The sequence below is a fragment of the Carcharodon carcharias genome, chromosome 2 (genome assembly GCF_017639515.1).
Source record: "Carcharodon carcharias isolate sCarCar2 chromosome 2, sCarCar2.pri, whole genome shotgun sequence".
NCBI lineage: Eukaryota > Metazoa > Chordata > Chondrichthyes > Lamniformes > Lamnidae > Carcharodon > Carcharodon carcharias.
In genome coordinates this window covers 222,049,372-222,075,732 of record NC_054468.1, presented here as the reverse complement: position 1 = coordinate 222,075,732, position 26,361 = coordinate 222,049,372, and the positions used below count along the sequence as shown (strand labels likewise).

General features: G+C 46.8%; 1 protein-coding gene across 1 annotated transcript in view; it reads left to right on the top strand.

Annotated features, from left to right (window-relative positions):
• Positions 1 to 26,361, top strand: part of efcab2 (EF-hand calcium binding domain 2) — a 54,584-nt gene that overhangs the window by 27,360 nt on the left and 863 nt on the right. Inside the window, exons 5-6 of the mRNA XM_041181076.1 lie at positions 20,603 to 20,645; positions 22,178 to 22,244. Of these exons, the coding sequence (XP_041037010.1) occupies positions 20,603 to 20,645; positions 22,178 to 22,244 (110 nt within the window). The remainder of the gene's footprint in view (positions 1 to 20,602; positions 20,646 to 22,177; positions 22,245 to 26,361) is intronic.

Below are 26,361 nucleotides of genomic sequence, written 5' to 3'. Positions count from 1 at the left end.
ATGAGGCAGGCGAGCTTGGGAGATCCTCATAGCTGTCTAGGAAACTATCTGCCAGCTGCTGTAGGATTTTGCACCACGGGGGCCATGGAGAGCATCCACTGGAGGGCATCTAGATTTGAGGAGGATGATGATGACATGCAGTGGGGAGACACCATATATCTTCACATTGTTTGACTCCAGTCTGGCTTAAGGCAGCAGACATACCCTCTGTGATAATGCTTCTGTGATGGAGACGTAGCAGAGACCCTAATCGTTGCTTGATTCTAGGAGGATGATGACAAAATGCATTGAGGACATTCCATAGATCTTCACATAGACTCTGAGAAGGTCTGACTCCTGTCTGGCTGAGGGCAGCTCGCTTGCACTCTGTGATTAGGGTCATATCATGGAGAGACAGGCATAAAACTTTAAAAGTGCCTGATCCTTTGTCACCCTACAACACCTGACCCCTTCAGAAGCACAGTGTCACTGGTCACAGATGCTGAAGCGATTGGGGCCAGCCCCACCTTAAAGGTGCTGAGAGCACACAGATGCCTGCCCTCGACATTCTGGCAGCAATGACAAGCACCATCGAGGTGCAGGCACCAGTAATATGCTCAGGGAGTGTGAGGCTGGACCATCACTTTGGTCTGAAGGCTGCACAAAGCACAGGGAAGAGGCCCTGGACTGAGACACCTGCCTTTATCTTGTGCAGGAAACAAGGTTTCACATCTGAGTGACATGAACACTGCTCATCAGAACAAGGAGCCATAGACAGGGAGACATTCTTGATGATTTATTTACAACAGTGAACATTATGTGCAAATGATTAACACACGTGCCCAGGCTGTGCAACTACACCTTCTTAACGCTTGGCCTAAATAGCCAAGTGGTTATGGTACTGGGCTTGTAATCCCAAGATCAAGAGTTCAAAACTCACAATGGTGAGCTATGAAACAATGTAACTTCATCTGAAACAGATGGAAATGGGTTTGTACTCGAATGAGTTAAATAGGAAATTTTGGGCTTGGCCCAAATAGCCAAGTGGTTATGGTACTGCGTTTGTAACCCCAAGATCAAGAGTTCAAATCTCACAATGGCAAACTATGAAACAATGTAACTTCATCTGTATAAACAGATGGAAACGGGTTTGTACTCGAAAAAGCTTGGCCTAAACAGCCAAGTGGTTATGGTTATAAAAACAAAAAAACTGCGGATGCTGGAAATCCAAAACAAAAACAGAATTACCTGGAAAAACTCAGCAGGTCTGGCAGCATCAGCGGAGAAGAAAAGAGTTGACGTTTCGAGTCCTCATGACCCTTCGACAGAACTTGAGTTCGAGTCCAAGAAAGAGTTGAAATATAAGCTGGTTTAAGGTGTGTGTGTGGGGGGCGGAGAGATAGAGAGAGAGAGAGGTGGAGGGGGGGGTGTGGTTGTAGGGACAAACAAGCAGTGATAGAAGCAGATCATCAAAAGATGTCAACGACAATAGTACAATAGAACACATAGGTGTTAAAGTTAAAGTTGGTGATATTATCTAAACGAATGTGCTAATGATCTGCTTCTATCACTGCTTGTTTGTCCCTACAACCACACCCCCCCCCCCTCCACCTCTCTCTCTCTCTATCTCTCCGCCCCCCACACACACACCTTAAACCAGCTTATATTTCAACTCTTTCTTGGACTCGAACTCAAGTTCTGTCGAAGGGTCATGAGGACTCGAAACGTCAACTCTTTTCTTCTCCGCCGATGCTGCCAGACCTGCTGAGTTTTTCCAGGTAATTCTGTTTTTGTTCAAGTGGTTATGGTACTGGGTTTGTAACCCCAAGATCAAGAGTTCAAATCTCACAATGGCAAACTATGAAACAATGCAACTTCATCTGAAACAGATGGAAACACGTTTGTACTCGAGAGAGTTACATCTTCTTCATGCTTGGCCTAAATAGCCAAGTGGTTATGGTACTGGGTTTGTAACCCCAAGATCAAAAGTTCAAATCTCACAATGGCAAACCATGAAACAATGTAACTTCATCTGAAACAGATGGAAATGGGTTTGTATAAAAGCTTGGCCTAAATAGCCAAGTGGTTATGGTACTGGGTTTGTAACCCCAAGATCAAGAGTTCAAATCTCACAATGGCAAACTATGAAACAATGTAACTTCATTTGAAACAGATGGAAACGGGTTTGTACTCGAAAGAGTTACAAGACAAATCACAACGCTTGGCCTAAATAGCCAAGTGGTTATGGTACTGGGCTTGTAACCCCAAGATCAACAGTTCAAATCTCACAATGGCAAACTAGAAAATAATGTAACTTCATCTGAAACAGATGGAAATGGGATTGTACTCGAAAGAGTTACATCTTCTTAACGCTTGGCCTAAATAGCCAAGTGGTTATGGTACTGGGCTTGTAACCCCAAGATCAAGAGTTCATCTTCTTAACGATCTCGTGGAGGCAATTGTGGATTCAGTTTGTTTCCTGATACTGAGGAGAGAAGGTGTGTGTTGTTGGTGCTCCTCAGTGTTTCTGTGACTGAAAGTACTGCTGCTGCTGCTTTGGGGTTGTTGCTTCTGCTGCTGTTGCTGCTTCTGCTGCTGCTCCTCCAGTGCTGCTGCTGCTGCCTTGCTCCTGTGGTGCCAAAGGAGAGAGAGGGAGAGAAGAGAACAGTTGCTGCTGTTGCTACAGGACAGGAAGGCCAGGAGGCCAGGACTGAGTTGAAAAACAACATCCTAGGTGGGTGTCTGAACTGTGTATTTTTGTTTAAGGTGGGGGCAATTAAGGACTGTGTTTTGTAGGGGGAGGCAAGAAGACTGCCAGAGGGGTTGGGGAAGGAAGAGAGGGAGGGTGTGTGTGTGTGTGCTGAAACCATCTTTCTGCCACCCCTCCCCCAACCCAGCCCTATTCCCGGTAAGGCCAGCAGTAGCTGGTGAAGACATCGCCTCCCCCTGCCTGAAGAACATCAGGCCCCCACCCACCGTCCATCCACCATCGAGGACACCCACCTGGACATTTACCTCTTTCCCTCCTGTGCCTCCCTGTCTTGTACTCCTCTCCCTCCTCTCCTCTCCTGCCTAAAAGAGGGGAGGTTGTTTCTACCTCTCTCCCCCACCCCCTTTCCTCCCTAGGGAGGAACACTACATATATTTTTTTAAAAATATATATATATATAAAAAATTTAAAAAATTTAAAACAAAATGGCCAATCCTTCCCGGGGTGGGCGTGGCTCTGGCCCTAAGGCCAATTCACCATCGCCTGTGGCCGGGCCCTCGAGGGCTAATGTGGAGGCGGTTTTGTCACCGGTGGCAGGGCCTCAAAAAAAGAAAACCTATGCGGGGGTGGCTGCTTCTGCGGCTCCAGCTGCTCCTGCTGCCCTGTCACCATTCCGCCTCCTCACCAGGGCCCTTGGGGTAAAGAGCTATGCTCACCCTGAAATGACAATAGAGGCCTGTGTAAAGGCTATGGCTGGGGTCGTCGGCCCCTCAGCCATTGTCGTGGCCTCTAAAATGTATGGGAAGGCCATATTTTTATTGAGGTCCGAGCGGGCGGTGCACCTCGCCCTGCAAAAAGGACTCACTGTGGGCGGGACTTTTCTGGCGGTGGACCCCCTTGAGGCCACCGCCCAGGGAATTATTATTTCGAACATCCCGCCCTTTCTGTCCAGTGAGCTCCTCCTCCCCCACCTTAATAAACTGGGGGAGGTCAGGTCGGGGGTTGCACCAATCCCGCTCGGCCTCAAAGACTCGGGCCTCCGCCATGTGTACTCCTTCCGGCACCAGGTATTTGTCCGCTTGGCCCGGGAGGAGTGCCTGGAGGGGGCCTTTACTATCGATTTCGAGGGGACCGCCTATCGGGTCTTCTGGACCGCGGAGGGCGTGCGGTGCCATGCTTGTAAGGAGGCAGGGCATGTGAGGAAGAACTGCCCCGCCTCCAAGGCCACGAGCCCCACCCAAGCGGCCGCGGCTGGCACCGCCCCTCCTCCCCCCGCCACCACTCCATCTCCCTCCCCGCAAGGGGAGGCATGGCCGGCAGCCACTGCCATCTCGGCTGCCGGTGAGGCGGGGGGAGAGCCCCCGCGCCGTAAGAAGGCGCGGAGGAAGACCCGAAACCTGGAGGCGGCCCCGAAACGCCCCAAAACCCCCAACCCCCCAAACACCTGCAAGCACTGGCTCGGGGGAAAAAATAACATCTGACCCCGGCGTCGTGTCCGCGTGTGCTCCCGGGCCCGTGGGCGCTAAGGTGCCGAGTGCTGGGCCCGGCGTCGTCCCTGCGCATGCTCCCGGGGCTGGCGGGGAAAAGACACGGGACCCCGAGCCGGTTATAGAGAAACCCAAACCCCAGACGGTGGAGTGTCCGGGAGGGCTGGACAAGGAGGAGGGGGCCTCAGAGATGGAGGTCTCTCTAGCCCCCAGCCTGACCCGGAAGAGACGTCATCCTTCGGAGGAGGAAGTGGACGACGCCCAAACTGAAGAAGTTGGGTGTGTCCCTTCCCCCAATGAAGAGGTGGTGGCGTCTCCACCAAGTAAAACCTCGCCCTGTCCTCTGGGGGAATCCAAAACCACTACCCCCACACCAAACACTGTTCCCCCGGTCAACCTGCTGCAGTCCCCTGAACAGGGCCCCTCGGGGGTCACTGAGGGCACCTCCCTTGAGGTGGTGCCTGACTCGGACACACTCAATACCCCCGAGGTACCTTCTGGCTCGTCGGGGGACTGTAGCTCTGAAAATTTAACAAATGTTAACGGGTCATTGGGTGGCAGTGAGAAGGAAGGCCTTCCCGCTCCCTCCCAAACCTTAGCACCGGGCGTTCTTTTTTTAGGTCAGGAGCTTGTCCTGAGCTCCCCGGACGACCCGGTGCCGGGAGGAGAGCGGGCATCAGAACTGCCGCTGCCCTCTGACCCAAAACCTTTAGAGGAGACCAGAGAGGACCCCTCTGGCCTCGATCCTGGGGGTGGGATCGAGGTACAGGTGGACCCAGCTGGCAGCTCCGAACCAGCCCCCGTACTCAATGCGGGGGAGGGGTCGGAAGCTGGAGGCGACGACCCGTTGGAGGACGGGGTGTCGGTGGTGAGTGCTGGGGATTACGCCGAGTCGCTCTCAAGCGAGGCGGTGGATCCCTTGGTACCCTCCACTGACTCCCCCCTCATGCCCCCAAGGGAACTCCGGGACTTTTTGGCGAGTCATCGCGGTCGCCGAGACAGGGTTCAGTTAGCCTTGGACCGGTGGCATTCATTTCCGCTGGTGTTTTGGTCCACTCGCGAGGCTCTCAAGGCTCCCGAGTTGGATAGGAACGCACGGCGGAGGGTCCAAATGTTTCTCGCTGGGCTCCTGAAGGAGAGGAAGGACTAAAAAATCCTCTTCTTTTTTATTTAAGGTGAAGGTTTGATGTACCTTTTGACAATGAAGACAACTATAGCCAGCCTCAACATCCGCGGCAGCAGGGGCGCACAGCGCAGGTTCCAGAACTTCTCGGTCCTCAGGGACGGGAAGTATGCGTTGTGCTTCCTGCAAGAAACCCAGACCGTTCCGGGAGACGAAGCCACGTGGCTCCTGGAGTGGCGAGGTGGGGTCTACGTGAGTCACCTAGCCTCCAATTTGGGCGGGGTGGCTATCTTGTTGGCCCCGCATTTTCAGCCGGAGATCTTGGGGGTCAAGGAGCCGGTGCCAGGCCGGTTGCTGCACCTGACTGTGCGTCTAGGGGGGGCGGTGCTTCACTTTGTGAATGTGTACGCTCCCCTGGGCACGCAGCAGCAAGCGAGCTTCTTTGAAGAAGTGTCCACTCATCTCGGCTCCATCGACGCTGGCAAGTGCATCGTCCTCGGGGAGGGGATTTCAATTGCACCCTCGGGGTCTGGGACCGTCACGGTACCCTGCACTGCACGCGAGGTGTAAGTAAGTTGCGGGACCTGGTCAGGTTCTTCGACTTAGTGGACGTCTGGCGAAATCTCCATCCTGACTCCAGCGTGTTCACCTTTGTGTCACCTGGAGTCGGAGTGTCCAGACTCGACCGCCTTTACATTTCAAAGGCGTACGTGTCCTGCCTTCCAGCTGCTTCTATACAGCAGGTTCCGTGCACGGACCACCGTCTGGTGTGGGCGGAGCTCACTTCGTTCTGCGCTCGGACGGGGTCCGCGTATTGACATTTTAATAACTTGTTGTTGGAAGACCAGCGGTTCCTGGACTTGTTCCGTCGCTTCTGGGCCGACTGGAGAAGGAAGCGTGGAGGCTTCCCCTCCTTGAGGCTATGGTGGGACGTGGGCAAGACTCACGTCCGAGTTTTCTGTCAAGAGTACGCGAAGGGGTCGACAAAGAGACGCAAATCCAGGGTCGAGGAGTTGGAGAAGGAGGTGCTCGACCTGGAGGCACGTCTCCGTCAGCCTGATGCGGACCAGGCCCTGCAGTCGGTGTACGATGAGAAGAAGGGCGCGCTGCGGGACCTGCAACTGGTCGGGTCTCGGGGCGCGATCGTGAGGTCGCGGATCCGGTTCCTCAAGGAGATGGACCGCGGCTCCCCCTTCTTCTACTCGCTGGAGAAAAGGCACGGGGTCCGTCAGCAGCTCTTTACGCTGCTGGCCGACGACGGATCCCTTGTCTCGGATCCGGAGGGCATCAGGGCCATCGCCCGAGATTACTACACTGCCCTGTTCTCTCCGGATCTGTTCAGCGAAGACGCTTGCAGAGTTTTGTGGGAGGACCTGCCGCAGGTCGGCCCGGAGTGCGCCGGAAAGCTCGACTCCCCTATAAGTCTGGGGGAGCTGACCGGCGCACTCGATGGTCTTTCTAGGGGCAAATCCCCGGGACTAGACGGGCTGACCGTGGAGTTCTTCAGGGCATTCTGGGACGTCTTGGGGAGCGACTTCGCGGGAGTCCTGGGGGAGAGCATTGCTACCGGGGAGATGCCCCTTTCGTGGCGCATGGCCGTGATTGCCCTGCTGCCAAAGAAAGGGGATCTCTGCCTTCTTAAAAACTGGTGCCCGGTCTCCCTCCTCAGCACGGACTACAAAATCTTCGCCCGAGCCATGTCTTCTTGGCTCGGCACCGTGCTGGACCACATGATCCACCCTGACCAGTCCTACACCGTCCCGGACCGAACCATTTATGATAACATCCATCTGGTCCGGGACATCATCCACCATTCCCAGAGGGCTGGTCTGTCGAGCGCCTTCCTGTGTCTTGATCAGGAGAAGGCGTTCGACAGGGTGGATCACGGATACTTACTCGGAACTCTGCGAGCGTTCAGATTCGGGACGCATTTTGTCGCCCGGATCCGACTTCTGTACACCGCCGCGGAGTGTCTAGTGAAGGTTAACGGGTCCCTGACAGCGCCCCTTCGCTTTGGGAGAGGGGTACGTCAGGGCTGCCCCCTGTCTGGCCAGTTGTATTCTATTTGCGTGGAGCCTTTCCTGCGCCTCTTGCGGAGGAGGTTGTCGGGATTGGTTCTGCGCGGGCCGGGCATCGGGGTGGTCCTTTCGGCTTACACCGATGACGTGCTCCTTATGTTTAGTGACCCAGCTGACCTACGGAGGATGCGCGAGTGCCAGGAGGTCTACTCTGCCGCTTCTTCTGCCAGGATCAACTGGGGTAAATGTTCTGGACTCCTGGTCGGTCGGTGGCAGATGGATCCCCTACCCGAGGAGCTCAGGCTTTTCACCTGGAGCAGGACCAGCCTCCTCTACCTGGGGGTCCATTTCTGCCCTGCTGAGGAATCCTGGCCGGCAAACTGGCAGGAACTGGGGACGAAAGTCACCGCTCGCCTGCGGCGCTGGACAGGACTGCTCCGAGTGCTATCTTACCGAGGTCGAATTCTGGTCGGAAACCAGCTGATCGCCGCCATGTTGTGGTATCGGCTGGTCACTTTGACCCCTCCCCCGGACTTTGTCACAAGAATCCAGAGATTGTTAGTCGACTTCTTCTGGGACAAAAGATTGCACTGGGTCGCTGCTGAGGTTCTGAGTCTCCCGCTTAGGGAGGGTGGTCAGGCGCTAGTGTGCCTACGCACACAGGTGGTGACTTTCCGCCTTCAGACCCTGCAGTGATACCTCTACGTCGAGCCTCCTCCTAGATGGTGTGCCCTGATGACGTATTTTTTCCGTCAGGTGCACGGTCTGAATTATGACGTGCAGCTCCTGTTTATAGAACAGATGGGCCTCGGTGGCTCCTTGCAGGCGTTGCCCGTCTTTTACCAGGACCTGATCAAAGTCTGGAAAGTGGTCGCCTCGCGACGCAGCTCTCCCCCGTCAGGAGTAGCGGCTATCGTCAGAGAGCCGCTGCTCAGGAATCCGCCCCTCCGTCCTTTTCAGTGGTTGGCGGAGAGGAGGGCTGTGGCCGCAGGGGTGACCAGGATCGGGGATGTGCTGGGTGGTGGAGGACTGGGCTGGATGCTCCCGCAGGAGTTGGCGTGTCGCGCGTCTGTGAGTGTCCAGGTCGCAGCCGATGCCATCCAAGACCTAAGGACGGTCGTGCTCGGACCCGATGTAAATTTAGGTCTTGAGGTGGCCCAGGTGCACGGTGGTCTTCCGTCTGAGCGTTCCCCTGTTCGGACAGAATTCCACGTTGGCCCCAAGCCCCGAACCCTCCCTCGGGTGCTGGTGTCCCGCAATATGAGCCGCCTCGGGGACATGCCCTCTGTGCCTTTTGGCACGGCAAAGAGGGGCTTTTTGTATGGACTGCTGCTGCACACCTTCCATTTTCTCGGCCTTGTCCGCCGCCCGGACACGCCCTGGCATGCCTTGTTGCCGTCCGGCGGCGGAGGCCCCCGATGGGAGGCCCTCTACGGAGGTGTCCTCCCCCTTTCTATCGGGGACCTGGGTTGGAGGGTGTTGCATGCAGCAGTCCCCTATAATAAGAGGATGCATAGGTTCACGGACTCTCAGGAGCCCTTTTTGTGGTCTTGTGGAGTCCATGGACCATGTATATATAGGGTGTTGTAGGCTGCATTCCCTTTTTAGTTATTTGAAAAACCTTTTATTGATGTTTTGTTTGCACTTCAGCCCCACGCTCCTGATCTATGGGCACCCGGTGCGGAAGGGGGTCGGGAAGGAGGAGGACCTCCTCGTGAACCTGCTCCTGGGCCTGGCCAAGTTGGCCATTAACAGGTCCAGGCAGCGGGCGATCGACGGGGGAGTCCCGCCCGATTGTTTGTCCCTCTTCTGCGGCTACGTTCGCTGCCGGATGTCCCTGGAGAGGGAGCACGCGGTGTCTGCTGGCACTCTCGGGGCCTTCCGTGCTCGGTGGGCACTGAGGGGACTGGGGTGTTTTGTTGACCCCTTTAATCACATTTTGATTTAAAGTTTGTAAGGTTCCTTTAAATTTTTGTCCTTGGTTTTACAGCTGACCTGAATTAGGGGCTGTGCCTGATTTATCCCAATTTTGTTGATTTGGTTTTCATTTAAAAGATTATCAAGAGTTCAAATCTCACAATGGCAAACTATGAAACAATGTAACTTCATCTGAAACAGATGGAAATGGGTTTGTACTCGAAAGAGTTACAAGACAAGTCTCAACGCTTGGCCTAAATAGCCAAGTGGTTATGGTACTGGGTTTGTAACCCCCAAGATCAAGAGTTCAAATCTCACAATGGCAAAACTATGAAACAATGTAACTTCATCGGAAACGGGTTTATACTCGAAAGAGTTACATCTTCTTAATGGCTTGGCCTAAATAGCCAAGTGGTTATGGTACTGGGTTTGTAACCCCAAGATCAAGAGTTCAAATCTCACAGTGGCAAACCATGAAACAATGTAACTTCATCTGAAACAGATGGAAATGGGTTTGCACTCGAAAGAGTTACATCTTCTTTTATCCCAATTTTGTTGATTTGGTTTTCATTTAAAAGATTATCAAGAGTTCAAATCTCACAATGGCAAACTATGAAACTATGTAACTTCATCTGAAACAGATAGAAACGGGTTTGTACTCGAAAGAGTTACATCTTCTTAACCTTGCTTGGCCTAAATAGCCAAGTGGTTATGGTACTGGGTTTGTAACCCCAAGATCAAGAGTTCAAATCTCACAATGGCAAACTATGAAACTATGTAACTTCATCTGAAACAGATGGAAACGCCTTCTACGGAGGCATCCTCCCCCTTTCTATCGGGGACCTGGGTTGGAGGGTGTTGCATGCAGCAGTCCCCTATAATAAGAGGATGCATAGGTTCACGGACTCTCAGGACACGTGCCCTTTTTGCGGTCTTCTGGAATCCGTGGACCATGTATACATAGGGTGTTGTAGGCTGCACTCCCTTTTTAGTTATTTGAAAAACCTTTTATTGATGTTTTGTTTGCACTTCAGCCCCACGCTCCTGATCTATGGGCACCCGGTGCGGAAGGGGGTCGGGAAGGAGGAGGACCTCCTCGTGAACCTGCTCCTGGGCCTGGCCAAGTTGGCCATTAACAGGTCCAGGCAGCGGGCGATCGACGGGGGAGTCCCGCCCGATTGTTTGTCCCTCTTCTGCGGCTACGTTCACTGCCGGATGTCCCTGGAGAGGGAGCACGCGGTGTCTGCTGGCACTCTCGAGGCCTTCCGTGCTCGGTGGGCACTGCGGGGACTGGGGTGTTTAATCACATTTTGATTTAAAGTTTGTAAGGTTCCTTTAAATTTTTGTCCTTGGTTTTACAGCTGACCTGAATTAGGGGCTGTGCCTGATTTATCCCAATTTTGTTGATTTGGTTTTCATTTAAAAGATTATCAAGAGTTCAAATCTCACAATGGCAAACTATGAAACTATGTAACTTCATCTGAAACAGATAGAAACGGGTTTGTACTCGAAAGAGTTACATCTTCTTAACCTTGCTTGGCCTAAATAGCCAGGTGGTTATGATACTGGGTTTGTAACCCCAAGATCAAGAGTTCAAATTGCTTGGCCTAAATAGCCAAGTGGTTATGGTACTGGGTTTGTAACCCCAAGATCAAGAGTTCACATCTCACAATGGCAAACTATGAAACAATGTAACTTCATTTGAAACAGATGGAAACGGGTTTGTACTCGAAAGAGTTACAAGACAAATCACAACGCTTGGCCTAAATAGCCAAGTGGTTATGGTACTGGGCTTGTAACCCCAAGATCAACAGTTCAAATCTCACAATGGCAAACTAGAAAATAATGTAACTTCAGGGGGAGTCCCGCCCGATTGTTTGTCCCTCTTCCGTGGCTATGTTCGCTGCCGGATGTCCCTGGAGAAGGAGCACGCGGTGTCTGCTGGCACTCTCGAGGCCTTCCGTGCTCGGTGGGCACCGCGGGGACTGGGGTGTTTTGTTGACCCCTTTAATCACATTTTGATTTAAAGTTTGTAAGTTTCCTTTAAACTTTGTTCTTGGTTTTACAGCTGACCTGAATTAGGGGCTGTGCCTGATTTATCCCAATTTTGTTGATTTGGTTTTCATTTAAAAGATTATCAAGAGTTCAAATCTCACAATGGCAAACTATGAAACAATGTAACTTCATCTGAAACAGATGGAAATGGGTTTGCACTCAAAAGCGTTACATCTTTTTAAAAGATTATCAAGAGTTCAAATCTCACAATGGCAAACTATGAAACAATGTAACTTCATCTGAAACAGATGGAAACGGGTTTGCACTCGAAAGAGTTACATCTTCTTTTATCCCAATTTTGTTGATTTGGTTTTCATTTAAAAGATTATCAAGAGTTCAAATCTCACAATGGCAAACTATGAAACTATGTAACTTCATCTGAAACAGATAGAAACGGGTTTGTACTCGAAAGAGTTACATCTTCTTAACCTTGCTTGGCCTAAATAGCCAAGTGGTTATGGTACTGGGTTTGTAACCCTAAGATCAAGTGTTCAAATCTCACACTGGCTAACAATGTAACTTCATCTGAATAGGAACAGACGGAAACGTGTTTGTATACTCGAAAGAGTTACATCTTCTTAACCTTCCTTGGCCTAAATAGCCAAGTGGTTATGGTACTGGGTTTGTAACCCTAAGATCAAGAGTTCAAATCTCACAATAGCAAACTATGAAACAATGTAACTTCATCTGAAACAGATGGAAACAGGTTTGTACTCGAAAGAGTTACCTGGCGGTGGGAATGTACCATGGAGCCAGCTGGACATAATTTAAAAGATTATCAAGAGTTCAAATCTCACAATGGCAAACTATGAAAAAATTTAACTTCATCTGAATAAACAGATGGAAACGGGTTTGTACTCGAAAGAGTTACAAACCTACAAATGGTTGTCTTATTATGGCTTGGCCTAAATAGCCAAGTGGTTATGGTACTGGGTTTGTAACCCCAAGATCAAGAGTTCAAATCTCACAATGGCAAACTATGAAACAATGTAACTTCATCTGAAACAGATGGAAACAGGTTTACTCAAAAGAGTATCAAGAGTTCAAATCTCACAATGGCAAACTATGAAACTATGTAACTTCATCTGAAACAGATAGAACCGGGTTTGTACTCGAAAGAGTTACATCTTCTTAACCTTCCTAATCCTGCTGCTGCACCTTGGTACTCCCCGGGCACCCACAGCAGAGATGGAAGCAGCCTGCTGACTGCTACACCCTGTTTGTGATGACCTTGGTGGGCATCCTCTGGAAGGCTGAGACCTGGAGGGTCCTGGCCTGCTTTTGCTGTCCTGTTGTGTGGCAGTGGCACCCTCCTCAGTCTGTGGAGCTGTAACTGCTGCGGTCACAGGAAGAGAGGATTTGGATGGGCTGGACTCTCCCGGAGTTAGCTTGGTGGATAGCCCTGGAATTTGCACCTGCTGATCCTCCTCCCTTTGGGTGCCCAAGGGCCCCTGGCTGATTCCTTGAGGAGAAGGGAAGCTGGAGTGAGGTCAAGCTGCCGTGCACCCCTCTCATGTATACACTGTGGGAGCCCAACTATGGCATTAGCGATGGAGTTCAGCCCGCGCAACAGTGCAGGAATGGTGCCCTGGACCAAGGTCTCCATGGTGGCCGCCACCCTACCAGTGTTGACCTCGATGCGTAGGCATTTCGGCGCTATCACCTCAACTTGAAGGTGCACAGATTCCTCTATCGTGCCTTGCAATCTGAGGAGCGCAGTGGACATCCCTTCCTGATGTTCCCAAGTTTGCCTTTGCAGCTCCAGCAACTGTGACATGACCGAGTCCAGAGGCTTGTCATCTGACTCAGACTCGGCAAATTTCTGGCCTCCAGCAGTCCTCTGAGTGCCTGAAACCTGGGAAGTCCCTGCCACTGCCTGCTGTGGATCGGAAAGTGTGATGTGCTCACCAGATTGTGATCCCAAGGCTACTCTAAAGCTGGGTCCCACCGAGGTGTGTGCCTCTGTGCTGGTGGAGGGTGTGGGTGAGCGCTGTGACGTGTCTTCAATAAGGTTGCCTTCAGATTCCTCTTTAGAGGTTTCTACAGGATTTGATTAGAGGCCTGGGTTGTAGACTCCATCAGCTGTTTCCCAAATGTGCTTGCGAAAGCAAAAAGAGATAATTAGTGCAAGGCAGTGGCCTGTGAAACAGGACACATCACTCACAGCATGGTTGTCTGATGGATGTTGCACTGCTGGATCCTCACATGGTAGAACACCATCAGCACACTAACAGTTCAGATCCTCACCAGCTGGATGGCTCTATTTTCAAAGTCCATGAGGACCTTGATTTCAGGCAGTCTGTGATCTCTCCCCCTTGATATGTGCCAGCTTGATCTGCAGGAAAAGAAATGAGAGAGTACAAGCTCTAAGGGGAGGCAGTGGCATAGTAATATTGTCGCGTAGTAGTAATGCATAGTGATTAACCTGGGGGCTGCAATCTTCTTGCCTTTTGGGAACCATGTCTTCCATGCAGTAGTCATGGGCTGGAAGCACTGAGGTGTGCGCAGGGCTGCACTGTAAATATGGTGCCCAGCATGAGGAAGTGGTGAGGTGATGGTGTGGCGGGCAAATGAGAGCCCACCTGCCTGCCATCAAAATGGTGTGTTTCCCAGGAATGCATAATTAATGCAGGAAGGTTGGGACAATACGGCGTGAGAATACAACATTGCGACCGGCGGGTAAAACATTGCTTTTCCCGCCCTTTACCTCAATTCGTGTAAATCTGGGATGACTCCACCCCTAGTTACACTCTCAATACCTTGCTTGGGTTAAAGTCAAAATGAAGTCGCCATTATGCTGAATCCTGGACAAAAACCTTAAAGAAATAAAGACCTACATTTATATAGCTGCTTTCATAGTCTTCCTCTGCATCCTTCAGTTCTTCAAACCTTTCCTCCTCTTTTTCTTGCTCTGAGGCAACTCCTTATTTTGTTACAAGATTGTGGACAAAATTATAAACAATTATGAATCTTGAGAATTGCTCTGGGCTGCACTGAAGGACTCCTCCTGAGCTATCCAGATAACAGAACCATTGTTTCAGGATGCCAGTGGTTAGCCTTATCGGAACCAAAGTTGAATGGTTTAGTTTATATCGGCACTCTTGACTATGCTTAGGTTCCTGAAAGAATTCATGAGCCAGTTTGCGAGATGAAACCCCATTGACCCAATATTTAATCAATACTTTGCCTCAGTTTTCATGGTGGAGGACATTGGTACCACCTCAATAGTAACAGGTAGTGCAGAGGGTATAGAGAAGGAGGAACTTAGAACAATCACCATCACTAGAGAAAAAGTACTGAGCAAACTATTGGGATTAAAGGGTGACAAGTCCTGAGGACCTGATGGCCGACATCCCAGGGTCTTAAAGGAAGTGGCAATGGTTGCATTGGCTATAATATTCCAAAATTCCCTGGATTCTGGAAAGATTCCAGTGGGTTGGAAAAAATTCTAATATAACGCCCTTATTCAAAAAGGGGGGAAGCAGAAAGTAGGAAACTATAGACCAGTTAGTTTAACGTCTGTTGTTGGGAAATTGTTGGAATTCATTATTAAGGAAGTAGTAATGGGGCATTTGGAAAATCAAAATGCCATTGCATCAGAGTCAGCATGGTTTCATGAAGAGTAATCGTATTTGACTAATTTGCCAGAGTTCTTTGAAGATGTGTCAAGCAAAGTGAATAATGGGAATCCTGTAGATGTAGTATACCTGGAATTCCAGAAGGCCTTTGATAAGGTGCCGCACAAAGATTAACACACAAGATAAGATCACACGGAGTTAGGGGTAAAAATTAGATTGGATAGAGAATTGGCTAACCAACAGAAAGCAGAAAGTCAGGATAAATGGGTCTTTTTCTGGATGGCAAGCTGTAACTAGTGGGATGCCACAGGGTTTGGTCCTTGGGCCTCAACTATATACAATCTACATTAATGACTTGGATTCAGTGATAGAAGGTACTATAACTACATTTGCAGATGACACTAAAATAGGTGGGTAAGTAAGTTGCAATGAAGAAATAAGAAATTTACAAATGGATATGGACAGGTTAGGTGAATGGGCCAAAATTTGGCAGATGGAGTTTAACATGGATAAGTGTGAGGTTATCCATTTTGGTTGGAAGAATAAAAAGGCAACTTATTATTTAAATGGAGAGAAACTTCAGAATGCTTCAGTGCAGAGGAATCTGGGTGTCCTCGTGCATGAATCGCTGAAAGCTAGTATGCAGGTACAGCAGATAATGAGGACAGCAAATGGAATTTTGGCATTTATTGCTAAAGCAATAGAGTATAAAAATAGGGAAGTGTTGTTGCAACTGTACAAGGCATTGGTAAGACCATACATGGAGTATTGTGCACAGTTTTGGTTCCCTTACTTGAAGAAGGATGTAGTTGCATCGGAGATGGTTCAGAGAAGGTTCACTGGATTGATTCCAGAGATGCGGGGCTTGTCTTAAGAGGAGAGATTGAGCAGTTTAGGCCTATACTCACTAGAGTTTAGAAGGATGAGAGGAGATCTAATTGAGGTATATAAGATGCTAAAGGGGATAGACAAATAAGATGTGGAGTGGGGCATTCTAGAAAAAGAGGCCAAAGTTTTAGGCTAAGTGGTGGTAGATTTAAGTCAGACTTGAGGAGGAATTACTTTTCTCAAAGGGTGGTGAATCTGTGGAATTCACTACCTCAGAGTGCAGTGGATGCTGGGACACTGAATAAATTTAAGGAGGAAATAGACAAATTTTTAATTAGTTACGGATTGAAAGGTTATGGGGAGAGGATGGGAAATTGGAGTTGAGGCCGAAATGAGATCAGCCATGATCGTATTGAATGGCGGGGCAGGCTCGAGGGGCTGAGTTGCCTACTCCTGCTCCTAGTTCTTATGTTCTTCTTATCTTCTTATGATCCCCAACAGCCAGCCTGCCATCCAACAATCTGGTGGACCAGAGAAGGTATTGAGGACTTGCATAACTTGAAGTGCCATGACCGTTGCCAGGAAACCAATATGCTTGATGTCACAAACAAGTTGAACATTGAGTGAATGGAAGTCTTTCCTGTTGACAAATTGTTTTTGGTCTGGCGCAAAAGTAAAACAGGAAAGGTGGCCAAACAATGGCTTACAAGAGAAATTAGAGATAGTATTAGATACAAGGAAGAGGCATACAAATTGGCCAGAAAAAACTATGGATTGGGAGCAGTTCAGAATTCAGCAAAGGAGGACCAAGGGATTGATTAAGAAGGGGAAAATAGAGTACGAGAGTAGGCTTGCAGGGGACATAAAAACTGACAGTAAAAGTTTCTATAGGTATGTGAAGAGAAAAAGATTGGTGAAGATTGCTGTAGGTCCCTTACAGTCAGAAACAGGGGAATTTATAGTAGGGAACAAAGAAATGGCTGACCAACTAAATACATACTTTGGTTCTGTCTTCACAAAGGAGGACACTAATAACATATCAGAAATGTTGGGGAACACAGGGTTTAGTGAGAGGGAGGAACTGAAAGAAATCAGTATTAGTAAGGAAATGGTGTTGGGGAAATTGATGGGATTCAAGGCTGATAAATCCCCAGGGCCTGATAATCTACATCCCAGAGTACTTAAAGAAGTGGCCCTAGAAATAGTGGATGCATTGGTGGTCATCTTCCGAGATTCTATAGACTCTGGAACAGTTCCTACAGATTGAAGGGTAGCTAATGTAACCCCACTATTTAAAAGGGAGGTAGAGAGAAAACAGGGAATGATAGACCAGTCAGCCTGATGTTGGTATTGGGGAAAATTCCAGAGTCTATTATAAAAGATTTAATAGCTGAGCACGTGGAAAACAGTGGCAGAATCGGACAGAGTCCGCATGGATTTATGAAAGGGAAATCATGCTTGACAAATCTACTGGAATTTTTTGACGATGTAACTAGTAGAGTTGATGAAGGGGAGCCGGTGGATGTGGTTTATTTGGACTTTCAGAAGGCTTTCGACAAAGTCCCACATAAGAGATTGGCGTGTAAAATTAAAGCACATGGGATTGGGGGCAGCGTATTGAGATGGATAGAAAACTGTTGGCAGACAGGAAACAAAGAGTAGGAATAAACAAGTCTTTTTCCGAATGGCAGGCAGTGTCTGTTGGGGTACCGCAGGGATTTGTGCTGGGACCCCAGTTATTCACAATATATATTAATGATTTAGATGAGGGAATTAAATGTAATATTTCCAAATTTGCAGATGACACAAAGCTGGGTGGGAGGACGAGCTGTGAGGAGGATGCAGAGATGCTTCAGTGTGATTTGGACAAACTGAGTGAGTGGGCAAATGCATGGCAGATGCAGTATAGTGTGGATAAATGTGAGATTATCCATTTTGGTAGCAAAAACAGGAAGGCAGATTATTATCTGAATGGCTATAAATTGAGAGAGGGGAACGTGCAACGAGACCTGGGTGTCCTTGTACACCAGTTGCTGAAGGTAAGCATACAGGTGCAGCAGGTGGTAAAGAAGGCAAATGGTATGTTGGCCTTCATAGCCAGAGGATTCGAGTACAGGAACAGGGATGTCTTGCTGCAATTGTACAGGACCTTGGTGAGACCACACCTGGAATATTGTGTGCAGTTTTGGTCTCCTTATCTGAGGAAGGATGTACTTGCTATAGAGGGAGTGCAGCGAAGATTTACCCGACTGATTCCTGGGATGGCGGGACTGACATATGAGGAGAGATTGAGTCAATTAGGATTATATTCACTGGAGTTGAGAAGAATGACAGGGGTATATCATAGAAACCTATAAAATTCTAACAGAACTAGACAGGGTAGATGCTGGAAGGATGTTCCCGATGGTGGGGGAGTCCAGAATCAGGGGTCACAATCTGAGGATATGGTGTAGACCATTTAGGACTGAGATGAGGAGAAATTTCTTCACCTAGAGAGTGGTGAGCCTGTGGAATTCGTTACCACAGAAAGTAGTTGAGACCAAAACATTGTATGTTTTCAAGGAGTTAGGTATAGCTCTTGGGACGAAAGGGATCAAAGGGTATGGGGAGAAAGTGGGAGCAGACTATTGAGTTGATTGATCAGCCATGATTATAATGAATAGCAGAGCAGGCTTGAAGGGCCAAATGGCCTACTCCTGCTCCTAGTTTCTACGTTTCTATGATCCCCACCACAAACTCTATTCCCTGGCCACCTATTTCAACACTCTGGCAACCAGCTAAACCTGAACCAGACTGTTCATACCCTTGGTGGTGTAATTGTGCCCAAGATGAGCTTACAACTACATATCTGCTCTATCACCAAGTCTGCCTACTTCCACCTCCATAAAATTGCCCACTTCCATCCCTGCCTGAGCTCATCTGTTACTGAAACCTTCATCCATGCTTCTGTTACCTCTACGCTTGACTATTCCCATGCTGTCCTTGCCAGCCTTCCATCTCCCACCCTACATTAACTTTTCCTCATCCAAAAGACGCTGCCTGCATCTTGCTTAACTTGGTTCCCAGTCTGACAATGCCTTCATTTTAAAATTCTGATCTTTATTTTGAATTCCCTCTATAGCCTCGCCCCTCCTCATCTCTAACCTTCACCAACCCTCCTACAAGCCTTCGCGATCTCTGTGATCCTCCAATTCTAGCATCTTGAGCATCTCCAATTTTAATTGTCCTACCACTGGCAGCCCTACATTCAGTTGTCTCGGCCCTAAGCTCTGGAATTCCCTCCCCAAACCTGTCCTGGTATCTCCTTCTGTGACTTGGTGTCAAATTTTGATTGATAACATGTATTGGGTTGTTTTGCTACTTTAAAGGCAAGTTATCCTGTTGGTTTATGATGGGGAGCATGCAGGCCTACACGTGTAAAGTCTATAATACCCTGAACCAACAGGAATAAATCAATGCGCTCAAATGCCAGTGCTCTTTTTGTCTGCCTCTCAGCCTCTGTGGAGACGCCATTGAACTATTGTTGCCTCATGAACAGTACATTAATAATCCATCAGGTTGCTCCATGGACATCAAACATTGATGTTGCTGATGTGACCAGAAGCAGTTTGGAAGAAATAAATAGTGACATTCACTGCCACATGCTCGAATGCCCTCCAAATAGTGGTATAAGTGACAGTTTCCCTGTTGAAATGCAGTCACCTTACATACTGCGGTTCATGTCTATATCTAAAAACCCACATGTTGCAAAGCCTCCTTTTCCCTCTGTTCATGTCTTTGCCACCTGCCCTGCTACTGTTCTTCCCTGCAATTTAGGAACCTTAAGGGCAAGCTTACTAGAATTTCCATGTTACGCTATTCAGAATAAGCAACTTCTTGAAAAAAAACTCATCCAAAATATTTCACAGGCAAACACTAGCCAAAACATCTAAAATCCTGGCCAAGAAGCTCCCAGGAAGCCTAAAATGACTAACCAGAGACTTTCCTTAATTCAGCTGAGAACCCCTTTAAATAATGCATACGTAGACTGCTTCCTGCAATAATTTGCTGAGCCGATTTAAAAAGTGCCAAATCATGCGTGCACTGAGACCATTTTAACAAATGGGCTCCAATCCTAGAGCAGAACCTTTTTAATTATATCAATGTTTGTTTCAGGCAGCTACCAGGGACACCTATACAGCACCTAAACAATATAGTGCGCTTCCGTTATCATTCCAGCACAAGACTTTGCACTGCAAAATGCAGTGATCTAAAAATGGTCAACAAAGCTTTTCAATTTCTACCCCTGGCCTCACAAGGGTCACATGCATTTTAAAACTGATCTCTATCGACCTATATGTAATATCCCTTGCTACGCATCCCTGTGGTTTGTTTTTTTTCGATCAGTCCGGCAACGTCCAGTGATCTGCCCATAAACACCATAATATTCTGCTCCGATATTTGAGGTGCATTCCCACTTAGCACATAGCCAAACACCAATCTTGTTTCTGCCAAACCTCAATTCCTTACAATTCCCGTATCAAATCGGATCTGCCATTTCTTTGCCCATTAATTGAGTTTCTCAAAATCCTTTTGAATTTGCGCACATCGATCTTCAGCATTTGCCATTGCTGCAATACAATATCATCTGTTTGGAACTTTAGACACAATTCTTTCTCCTAATTCGTTCATGAAAACAAGTAACACCACATGACAGTGTGCTGCATAACTGCCAAGACACCTTAAAGCTTCCTACTTTCGTAGTGTCTAGGGCTAATATCCTGAATTATAATGGTTCACCATTACAACAGTGAGTACGCTTTATTAAGTACTTCACTGGCTGTAAGACATTTGGGATATCTTGAGGCTGTCAAATGTGCTCTATAAGTGCAAGCGCTTTCTTTCCATTTTTCTATTTTGTTTTATAGATACAGACCCCAACCGGAGGATGTTATTTTGCGAGCGTTTGAGGTATAGTTGGATTTTAAGTGCCTGGTGCTAAAGTCATTGCTCCGTTTGAAATAGTATACTTTCCTGCTTTGGGATTTCTGATCATTGTGTTTCTTCTTTTCATGTTTCTAAGAAAATAGAAAATTATACAGCACGGAAGGAGGCCATTTAGCCTATTCTGTCCATGTTGGCTGAAAAAGAGCTCTCTAACCTAATCCCACTTTCCAGCTCTTGATCTGTAGCCCTTTAGGTTAGTGTTTTTTTTTAAGTGTGATGAGGACTCTACTATCCTTTCAGGCAGCGAGCTCCAGACTCCCAACACCCTCTGGGAGAAGAAATTACTCCTCCATTCCGAATTTTAACCCTTCTAATAATTACTTTAAAGCTGTGTGCCCCGTTTTTTTTAACCTCTGTGCTAATGGCAATAGGCCCTTCCTATCCACACTATCTAATCATATCATACTTTTAAGCACTTCACAGAAAGGATTTGAGTTTTAAGTTTTGCTCATGTTTTGGGACAAAGTAAATTTGCACGGATTAAAAAAGCAGGGAAGCAAGGCATTAAAACCAGACAGTCAAATTTGTGAAATATCGCAGCTCACAGTCTGTTTCAAACTGACAACAGGCATTCATCATGTCTCATCCCAGACCCACTGGTTAGAATGGCCCCTATTCATCTTGGGAACAGCAGGAGGTGTTTTTTTACGAAATTTACTTCACAGGAGCGAGGGGTTTTTAATCGACTGGCCTACTGGTGAATTGCTACAGGGAGGAAGTAAGCAACTCAGCCCTCTCACAGGGCGGGGGCCAGAAAGGGACAAAGAGCCACTGGAGCGGGCAGGTAATGAATATATGAAATTGATGGATAATAAAAGATGAGCTGGTCCATCAAGGGGCTGATAGGTTAGATGAAGTAGATGGGAGAAGGATCTTGTGGAGTATAAACACTGAAATAGACCAGTTGGGCCAAATGTTTCCCTCCTGTAAATCCTTGGAAGCTGGAGACCAAAAATACAGCAGATCAGTTTTTGCAGTTAGAAGTGGTTGGAAAGGAAGGTCATGCCAAAAACAAAAAAGGGATAGGACACCTGGCTGATTGCTTTTTGCATTCTCAAGTGAAAATTGAGACTGAACTAAGTAAGTGAAATTTGCTTTGGCTGTTACTCAGCATGTTCACTTGCTGCCTGTGAAATAAAGCAGCTGAACAATTACTGCCTGGCCTCTTCTTACCTAGTGCTTTCCTTCAAAAAGATTAGAGATGCACATGAAGGGCATATGTGCAACACACAAAGTCCATTTCAGATCAGATTCAGTTACACTCCTGGGCTACACTATCAGATTAGTTCATTATTGGGGCGTCACTGGTACACCTTCAAACGTGAGATGCCCAGACTACTTATGGGACAGTCTGGCACTACTGCATTTGAGAAAATAGCTAAAGTTGGACCTGAAACTTGTAACACATACTCTGCAATTAAAGCATGGCTGTCTTTATTAACATTCCTGATTTTAATCATGAATCTTTTCATGTCACTGTTATATTTTATGTCCAGGTGTTAGATCAAACTAAAAAAGGATATCTTACCCAAGAGGAACTTACAAAGTATTTGACTGAGGAAGGTAACACATCTGTTTGCGTGTTTTATGGAAATGTAGCATGCACTTTCTGTAAATGTAACACTTATTTCTATTAACACTGCCTGATCATGCTTTTTCTATCATGCTTAAGCTTACTGCAGCTGAAACCACATGGTTTTGCGGCCGAGAAAGGAAAACCGACAAAGTGACATTAGTGTAATTTTGGGTGGGCCCTTATTAAGCCAAGTCTTGGTGGCTTTTTGGTCTCCGTCAAAAAATCGGTGGGCATGTTATGACATGATAAAATACAATGCATTTTGCTGCTTATTTGCCCTATCAGCATTGAGTGAAAGGGGATGGCTAAGGATCTCTCCCACATTACTGCTGGATCCTAGTAACTCCATCATTAAACCAAACTCCTATATTCTGCTCCCACTGCCACAAATCCCTTCTGAGTTCCCCCTTAACAATATTATCACTTGCCAAAACATAACCAGCAATATTACTGAAGCCCAACACTCCATTTAGCTGCTTCTAATTCTCAAAATCCCTCCCCTTCTCACTACTCCTAAACCTCACATATTTATGAGCAGACTCCTGCATTGCCTACCATTTTCCTCAATATCCTTGACTTTTAAAAGATAAAGTAAAAAAAATACACAGGGTAATACTTTAAAATCACAGTTTCTATGGAAGTTGCAGAATTTGAAGAATTTGCAATGTAAATGGAATTTGACCTACTCTGTCATTATAAACAAGTGGGCTTGCTAATATGTTGTGGGAGTAATTGTTCATAAGATAAAACATCTTTTGCTATAAAACAGTATATCTTTTTAACTCACTGTTGTAAAAGCCTTCTGATATCCACTAGTTTTTTTTTATTCTTTCATGGCTAGGCCAGCTTTTATTGCATATCCCTAATTGCCCTTGAGAAGGTGGTGGTGAGCCATGTGGTATAGGTACGCCCACAGGAAGGGAGTTCCAGGATATCGATCCAGCAACAGTGAAGAAAGAGCGATATAGTTCCAAGTGAAGATTGGGCCTGGCTTGGGGGGGAACTTGCAAATGGTAGTGTTCTCATTCACCTGCTGTCTTTGTCCTTCTAGGTGGTAGAGGTCGTGGGTTTGCAAGGTGCTGGCAAAGGAGCCTTGTTGAGTCGCTGCAGTGCATCTTGTAGATGGTACACACTGCTGCCACTGTGCGTTGATGGTGGAGAGAGTGAATGTTGAAGCTGGTGGATGAGGTTGCAATCAAGCAGACTTTGTCCTGGATGGTGTCAAGCTTCTTGAAAATTGTTGGAGCTTCACTCATCCAGGCAAGTGGAGAGTATCCTGTTACAATCCTGACTTGTGCTTTGTAGATGGTGGACAGGCTTTGAGGAGTCAGTGGTGAGTCAGTCGTCACAGAATTCCCAGCTAACCTGCTCTTGTAGCCACAGTATTTGTATGGCTGGTCCAGTTTAGTTTCTGGTTAATGGTAACCCCCCCAGGATGTTGATAATTGGGGATTCAGCGATGGTAATGCCAAGTGGAGTTGGTTGGATTCACTCTTGTTGGAGATGTTTATTACCTGGTATTGTGTGCGTGAATGTAATTTGTCATTATCAGCCCAAACCTGAATGTTGTCCAGTTCTTGCTGCATATGGACATGGGTTGCTTCAGTATTTCAGGATTCGCAAATAGTCATAAAGAAAGAACTTTAATTTATATAGCACATTATTTCATACTTAGCGTGTAAAAAAGTGTTTTACAGGAAGTGCAGTCACTTATTATATAGGTCGACACAGCAGCCAATTTCCAAACAACAGGGTCCCACAAACAGCAACTGAGATGAATGACCAGTTAACCTGGTAGGGACATAGTATGGGAAAGAAGTTGGTGAAACATGGGAAACAAGCTTGGACTGTTGACTGAGGATACCAGCAGCACTCCTTGATCTTCTTTAGATCTTTTATATCCACCTGAGCAGGTAAGCGCAATCTTATTTTAATGTTGCACTAGAAGGATGTTAACAACAATGCAGCATTTTAACTGAACTGGGTGAACCAAGCTGACACTTGTACAATACATTGTGATAGGTTTTTTTCTGTGTGTGTGTGTGCATTTCAGACAGCCAAGAGTTAAGACAGCAACCCCTCTCCGCTCCCCACCCCCGCCATCCCCTCCTGCCCACTCACCCAACAGAGCTGGCAAGATGCCTGGTCCATTTTGAGAGCTGAGCCTAATCAACATAGAGCATTGGGTATTAACATATATTAATATTAACACAGCCTACTAGCACTATCGCTACTCCTGGCTCCAGAAAAAGAAATAAATCCTTACCTTCGGGCTTCTCTTCAGCTGGACCACCAGCAGAGAGTGCTGAGACCACACATTTAAGACATGGCATTGGGATCTTATTGATACCACGGGACTCCAATTTAAAATACCTAAATTGGTTGTGCACTTGCTTTAGACACCTATTCAAAAGACCCCAGCAAAATGATAACGAATGTCACGGCAATGGGGTGGAAAACTCTTCTGTTTTATTTTCGGGCCTTTAGCCGCTGGCGTATCTCAAAACCTTCTCCACTGTGTTTTAGGGTAGTTCCTGTTCCTGTCTTTACAAAAGTAGCCCATTGTCTGACTTACCCACATGGAAGATATGCAAATAAACATTTGCTAGTGAAAGTTATAAAGGTTTTATCAGAGGATGTATAGTGAGTAGCACTTATAGATTGAAACAGTTGCACTACAATGGAAGACATTTTAAACATGACAGCAGTTTCTTTTGGTTTTGTTTTGACTGATGTTTATTTTGCATTTAAGATTTGCTTTCCCTTATAGATGTGCAGGCATTAGTTTATACTATATTTGTACTCTAGCCTTCAAATGTGTACCATTTTGATTAGGTAACTTCACTGCTACATAGTGGGGAGAATGGAGAGGAATTAGTGCACTTATGATTTGCAGGTTCCATGTATTCTGTTTTAAATACTGTACTAATTTGATTCTCTTGCCATAATTATATCTCTTTTATAAAGAGCAATCTTCCCTATTCTTTCATTACTTCTGGTACTTGTCATTTAGAAGTACAACTAAGTTAATTTATCAAATATGTGGGTATAATTTCATCAATTATCAGAGAAATTATCTTCATCTTAGTTCTGCACCCTTATTCTAATCAGCGCTTGACTATCTTGAATTGACATGTTCCATTGAAAATGAATGTGATCTGATACGAATCTGGCCTGCATTCTTCTCAGCTTCCCCCAACAAGAATATTTATTTTGTGGAGCATAATTACTTGAAGCTATTTGGCAAAGAGCATGTTTACTTTTATGGCATTAGGAGAAGTAAGTCTGACTTCAACATTTTAAACATGACAGCAGTTTCTTTTGGTTTTGTTTTGACTGATGTTTGTTTATTTTGCATTTAAGATTTGCTTTCCCTTATAGATGTGCAGGCATTAGTTTATACTATATTTGTACTCTAGCCTTCAAATGTGTACCATTTTGATTAGGTAACTTCACTGCTACATAGTGGGGAGAATGGAGAGGAATAAATTCAGCCATTTTTAATAGTAATTCTGGTAGTGCTCTGTAGTGTTATTTCTCCTTTTTCCTCCCTTTACACAAACTTTATTTTTTTTCACATCCCCAACTTAATGAAAAAACACATTTCCAATAAAAACAAAGTGCTGGAAATACTCAGCAGGTCTAGCAGCATTTGTGGAGAGACAGAGTTAATGTTTCAAGTTGAATATGACTCTTGTTTAGACCCTTCAGAACCTTTTCCAAAACTAGGTTTGTAAGAGCTACACCCTTTAAGTTGTTTCATACAGTGTTCTTTTAGCATGTTGCTTGATAGTGTCAGCTGTGGCTCAGTTGGTAGCACTTCCCCTTATGAGTCAGAAGGTTGTGGGCTCAAGTCCCCACTCCAGGACAGAAGTCTAGACTGATACTCCAGTGCAATTCTGAGGAAGAAATAATTAGAGGTCTTTCAGATGAGAATTGGTGAAAGAAATCCTGTGCCACTCTTTTGATGAAGAACAGGGGCTCTGGAGTCCTAGCCAATGGCTGTCCCTTGACCAGCATCAGCAAATAAATTATCTCATTTTTATCAATTTTCTTTTTGTGGAAGCTTGCTGTTTACAAATTGGCTGCTGCATTACTGAAGAT